We start from the raw sequence: 6,000 nt of genomic DNA, 5'->3' as shown, positions 1-6,000 counted from the left end.
AGTGATAAAGAAGACCTGAATATACAATTTAAGCCATTTCGTAAAAATATGTAACTCATTTTAGAGAAAATATGAGTAAATAAACCATTGAGACAGTAAAAGTCACTGTATAACAGGAATGACCCAATAATAATAATAATAATATCTTGGCAAAAGGATGTTGCAAAAAGTGTTTATTTATTAAAAGAGTGCCAATAATGATGGCCAGTACGTTTGGACAAAAGCATTTATTTCATAATGTGATTTAACTAACAGCTCTATTAGGCAATTCTGCAGTGACACCTTCACTTTCTGACATGGAAAACAAGGAAGGCTTTGACAAAGAAATTTTATCTTCAACAAGGAAGTTTCATCTTTAACAATGATTGCTTTTGTCTTATCTTCTAAAATGTTTGTACAGGAAAGGAGACAAGTAATATAATCTGTTTCTATAGAAATTACAAAAACAGGCATAGGCGTAACAATGTATTACCCAATAATTGGGTGTATATATATGTGTATATGGCTCTTTATAGAAACTGTAGTCTTTGGATTCGAGATTTGAGGGAGTTAAAGAGAGCTGAAGACAAGTGCACATCAAAACCCAAGTAACATGAAGACTGTGGCTTTTCTTTGTTTTAGTTTCTTATGTTCTAGGTGAGTTATTTTACTTTTATTATGCAGCAACTATTACTCAGTTTTGTTTTTACACCCATAATTTGGACAATCCCATCTAAAAACCTTTTAATTTTTTTCTATAAAAAATAGACATCTTAATATAACTCTTCCTTGAATTTAACAGGCCCTTCACTAAACGGAAAAGCATGAGAAGTTGTATTGAACCGTCTCATATAGTAACGATTACCTCTTGATTTACCCTCTTGTCTAAGAATTCAGTTTGTGTGTGTAACAGGTGCACACTCTGTACCAGCCCGAGTGACAGTTTGGAAACTAAATCTGTGACAGATGTTTATGAATATCTCTGGGAGAACAACAAATACATTGCCTCCGATACAATCGAGGTGGACTTCCTACAAGAAATGCAGAACGGCAGTCTGCAGGCAGAGCGATACATCAGCTTCACCATGCAAGACATAAACTACATACTGAATGTGACGAAAATGTTGAAGGAAATGAGTACTAAAGTAATCCTGCCTGTTGACCTCAGGAATTTCATGATTGGCCGATACTCGAGTTATAAAAAATATTCAGACTTAATTCTCAATCAATTCTTTTTTACGGTAAGAAAAAAACAAAACTAAAGAAACTAAGACTTTAAAATTTCCAAATGCTTACTGAAGATGCTTTATTCTCCCATTTCCACAGCGTGAGCCAACCATTCGGCCAACTCCAGCTATGATGAAGTATCTGTCGTTCTACAGAAACCTGATGAAAGATGATCCGGTGTACTTTGCCGTGGGTCTTCTGCCCTGCGAACGACTCTGGGGGTGGCTGGCTGAAAACCTCAACACACCTCCAACTACTGCGTACTACTTTTGGAAGGTGGAGAATATGGGCGGCCATCCTGAGAAGCACTACAGAGCTCTGCTGAACAAGTATCTGAACACGCCTAAAAAAGTTGCGAAGGCCAATGCTGTATTCCGTGCACAGATGCAAAACGAGCACAATTTCTTCTTCTCATCTTGAGTGGTTGATGGCTGGCTAGTGGTTATGAAGTGTTTCTACAATTATAAATGGAAATGTGATTTCTTTGAATTCTTTGCATGACCCTCATGAAATTAATCAGAAATCCTATTAATGGTTATTCAGGGCATTTATTCTGTATTTTTCAGGTGATCTTTGATTGAAGTTTGTAGGAGAATCAAATTCAAGTTTTGTTTCATTAAAACTGTAGGGAAGGTGTGAGGATGAAGACCAGGATGGTTGTAAAACTGTTTGCTTTAAGTGCACTATGTATCTGAAACTTCAATATTATTTCTACACATTTATCTGCTACAATTAAAATTGTTTTGAAATCTGCAACTTGTGCTTAAAATGTGAAAGTAAATGGGAAATGGGAATCACAGTCTTACCAATCAACCAGTCAAGTTTGGAGGCATATATATTGAGTTCGCTCAGCACAATCTCTACCATGTTTGAACATGGAGGAACGTCACAACTCTAAACAGCTGCAGCTACAGCAGTGTTTCCTTTAATAAAATATAAATGTTCATTTTCCTTTTATACAGTATTGACTTTTCCCAGAAAATGTTTGCCCTACAGTTGAAATCTGTATCTAAAAAGCTCAGTGTGATACACGAGCACTCAGCTAGACAAAACTAACATACTTCTATAGTATTGAAAGCAGTAGGTGTCAACAAAAAGCTTAAAAAAGGTTAAAAACAACAACAACAAAACATTACATTTGTAAATAACATATTTCCATGGTGGCAATTTCTTCAAAAACCAGTATGGCTCACACAATGACAAAAACACTTGTTATTTTGGTGGCATTGGCAAATTTACTGACACGATAACTAGGTTTTGAAGTATGAATTTAATGTTTTACTGAGTTGCTACATTTTGCAGACATGATGTTTCAGCAAACAGTTCAGACACTTGAACATTGAGAAACTGTAATAGGATATGACTGTCTTTCCTCTATTCTCTTGGCTGTGTGTCTCAGATATGTACAGGTATGTTTCAAAGTTTAATGCTCTGCAGTTGTCTCGGCTGTTGAATTGTACAGCATCATCAACGATGTGGAGCATTGAGTGGCTGGATTATTTTGCCTTCATCCTCTCCAGCTTACCTGAGCTTCGAGGTGTGCAAGAGAAGATAGATGGGATTTCCCTTAGTTGAAGAAGCCTATTGCTCACCTTTCGTTTTGGGTGGTGGAGAGCCTGAGTCCTCTTGATCCACTGGTCCAACTAAAACTGACCACACACTTGAAGAATTTAAGGCTAATTTTGAGCCCAATTTGCACCCCTCAAACGATCTGTGGCCTGATAATATAACACTTATAGTTAATTAATATTTGAATAATGTAGCAATTGATAATATTAATAATTATTATTAGTAGTGGTAGTGATCATGTAGGAGATAATTTTCTTGTTTTAAACCATAACATACTTTGCATGCAGCTTTTAATAGTAATTTTGCCTGTACTAACAGGCAAAAAACAAACAAAAAAACCCTCAAATACAATAAACAAGACTTGCTAAATATTGTCTAAACAAAGATAACATAATTGCTTTTAAATCCACAGTAATGATTAGCAAAATAACTACAAGAGTGTCACTATTGTAAAGGAAAAGTCATGAAAACAGAGAGGACCTCACCCCCATTTTAAAATCAAGAGTTTGATACAACTCCATTCAGAGGTGGTCATTTATCTAGACTGAAAATGTTTACAGCGTTTCATGGTTTATGGTTTTAATAGAGATCTGCAGTAATGGTACATCTATTATGCGTATTCTGCGATTAAGTACATCCAAACCGCTAGGGGGAGCTCTCGCAAAGCTCTGCTCAAGAGCACACGATCACTGCAGTTCATTCAGAGACGAGCTGATATCGCCAGAGAGTGAGACGCTCCGCTCATGATTAACTTCGAATTGTTAAATCTTCTCTTGCAGGTGAGATTAATTCAATACATTACAGGATAAAGGGTTCATGAGCATTTTTCATTGACACTTTGATGTATTAAGTGGGTTTTGACTCAAAACAATATTTTAATTACTTGCGAATATAACGTGAACAAAAACTATGCGAAAATTATACATTTTTAATGATATTTTTTTCCCCGTTTAATTCTCAATTAGATATTTTTTTGCTGTGTTCTGGTTTCTACATATTTACTACAATATTCCTTCATTACACCATTAAATTTAAGTTGTTTGTGAATGTTGATGTAGGTCAGGGGTCTTTTTGTGAGCGAGGACTACCTCAAGGGATAAAATAATCTGGAGGGATACTTGTTTGTTATACTCAAAAAAAATATTTATCATAAATATAACATGGTGGTGCTTTTTAATTTTACTTTTGATCACCATCATATGTGAAATAATCAAATGGATCAGACTTACAAGTGTTTTAAATTATTATTTTTAATCAAAAATTCCTGAAGAATTCTGAATATATGCATTTAAAGATGTATTTATAATTTTCTCTCTGAAAATCACATTATTAACTGCTACACAATTTTAAGTCATTTGCCACAGTGGCAACAGTAAGTGTTTGATTTGTCTCATGGACAGTAGGCTAAAAGTGTTTAAGTTGGGATGCAAATGTACATTTGTTTAAATTAACTACATCTCTAAGAAGTGTAAAAACCTAATTTTTAAATATTTAAGTATTGAGCTAGTGCAGCTGAGTTGGATCTGGACAGCTCTAGCTTGTTTACCATTTGCTCCTTTATAGTGTCATACATTTGTAGATAATGGGATCTCTGTTAAACCATACATGGCTCTTCACTAGAACAGTAAAAAATAACTATAGGTTCTCTATAAACCGATGGTATGTTATAAAAAAATAATAGCCCAAATATTTATTACAAATTTCTCAAGCTCAAAGTCTAGTGTGACTGCGTATTAATGCACACAGTTATTGATGAAATATCAATGGTGTCAAAACAGTTGTTTGCCTTTGTAAACTGGAGACTGCAACAGATGAAAGGAAACTAGAAATCATTTGGTGGATTATCTGTACTAGCTGTAGGAGATGGGGATGTGTAGGCCGAGTCCTTTAGCAGGTCTCCACAACCAAAGTCCAGCAGCTGGATGTCATGGGAAGCTGTAGAAATCAGCAGGTTCTCTGGATTGACGTCCCGGTGCAGGACTCCGCGGCTCTCGCAGTGTTTCAGCGCGGTGATCAGCTGCACCAGCACTTTCCTGGCCAAGATCTCATCCACACAGCCGTTCTCCTCGCAGATCTTGGCAGGGAACTGGCCGTTCCAGGATCATGCAGTAGCAAGTGGGATGCTCAAACCACTCCAGCCTCTTCCCAGCAACTTCGCATAAGCTTCTGCAACGCATACGATCACAAGAAATGTTTTCAAATGACAAATCATTTAATAATTGATTCATTCTTTAATATAAGCTCATTAATATAAGCCTGTTCTGACCTCTGTGAGATCGTTTAGCAAGGTCTTTTGAATGAAGTGGACAGACGTCCATCATCTGGGATCTCCTGGCTGCCGCTCTGACACTTCCTCTTCTTGTCAGCCTGACCTGCGGACACAGAAACAGTCAATTCAGAAGGCAAAGGTGTTAAATATCCAGGAAGCTCTTGGCTCAGTGTCTGATGGCGGATCCTGACCGCGGTCATCAGAACCGAGTCTCCAAACCTCCTGACCATTCGTTTGAGTGAAAGCAGCTCTGCTGGATCTGGAATATTTCAGACATTAGTTATTATAATAGTAAAGTTTTAGTAATAATAATATTTTTTTTTAACTTTCTATTGGGTCTTGAATTGCAATTGAGCTAGAATCATGGCAAGAAATAAAACGCATATTTGAACTTTAGACATTTTTTTCAATCACTGTAAAACTTCATTCCAAAACATACCAATAAACAAATGAAAAATTCATCCTCCTCCAAACTGCAATAAAAGCAATACAAAATATAGCTGCAAGCAGCAATTACGGGGCCAAGCACAAAAACGGCACAAGGAGCCAGCCAACATGGCTGGGAGCATCAGACCAACAGCAGCAGTGAGCAATTAGAAAAAAAAGTTATTAGCATTTTTGTCAATTTTGTTATAACTTTTGACCACAAGGTGGCGCTGGTCCAAAACTACTCAGGCTCCGTCAGGGCATTGTCCTGATGACCCATACCAAATTTATGAATTTTTGTCGAACCCATCAGAAGTTACAAGCAAAAATAGCCATTTTTCATATTTCCCCTCCAGTAGGTGGCGCTGCGCCGAAACACTGTATATTGCCTCAGGTCATGCTTGTGATGACACGTACCAAGTTTGGTCTGAATATGTCAAAGCATTGTAGAGATACAGCTTCAAGAGTAATTTTTGCATCATGCCTCAAATTCTTTGCTCCGGTATACGAAAACGGTTTGACTTATCGAC

At 36.8% G+C, this 6,000-nt stretch overlaps 1 protein-coding gene across 1 annotated transcript; it reads left to right on the top strand.

Annotated features, from left to right (window-relative positions):
* Positions 1–423: 423 nt before the first annotated feature.
* Positions 424–1,996, top strand: LOC125246335. Its single transcript, XM_048157300.1, has 3 exons — positions 424–636; positions 893–1,220; positions 1,306–1,996. The coding sequence occupies exons 1-3, from the start codon at positions 593–595 to the stop codon at positions 1,624–1,626; spliced, it is 693 nt and encodes a 230-aa protein (XP_048013257.1). The 5' UTR covers positions 424–592; the 3' UTR covers positions 1,627–1,996.
* The last annotated feature ends 4,004 nt before the right edge of the window (positions 1,997–6,000 follow it).

Source organism: Megalobrama amblycephala, linkage group LG14 (assembly GCF_018812025.1).
Source record: "Megalobrama amblycephala isolate DHTTF-2021 linkage group LG14, ASM1881202v1, whole genome shotgun sequence".
NCBI lineage: Eukaryota > Metazoa > Chordata > Actinopteri > Cypriniformes > Xenocyprididae > Megalobrama > Megalobrama amblycephala.
The sequence above is the reverse complement of the archived record's forward strand: the minus strand, read 5'-3'. Positions and strand labels throughout refer to the sequence as shown.

What these genes read in the sequence shown, in the direction of transcription:
- LOC125246335 (XM_048157300.1), top strand. Translation starts at nt 593, where the DNA reads ATGAAGACTGTGGCTTTTCTTTGTTTTAGTTTCTTATGTTCTAG. An exon ending in TTTAGTTTCTTATGTTCTAG is followed by an intron (nt 637 to 892) that starts GTGAGTTATTTT and finishes TGTGTGTAACAG; the next exon opens with GTGCACACTCTGTACCAGCC. An exon ending in TCAATCAATTCTTTTTTACG is followed by an intron (nt 1,221 to 1,305) that starts GTAAGAAAAAAA and finishes CCATTTCCACAG; the next exon opens with CGTGAGCCAACCATTCGGCC.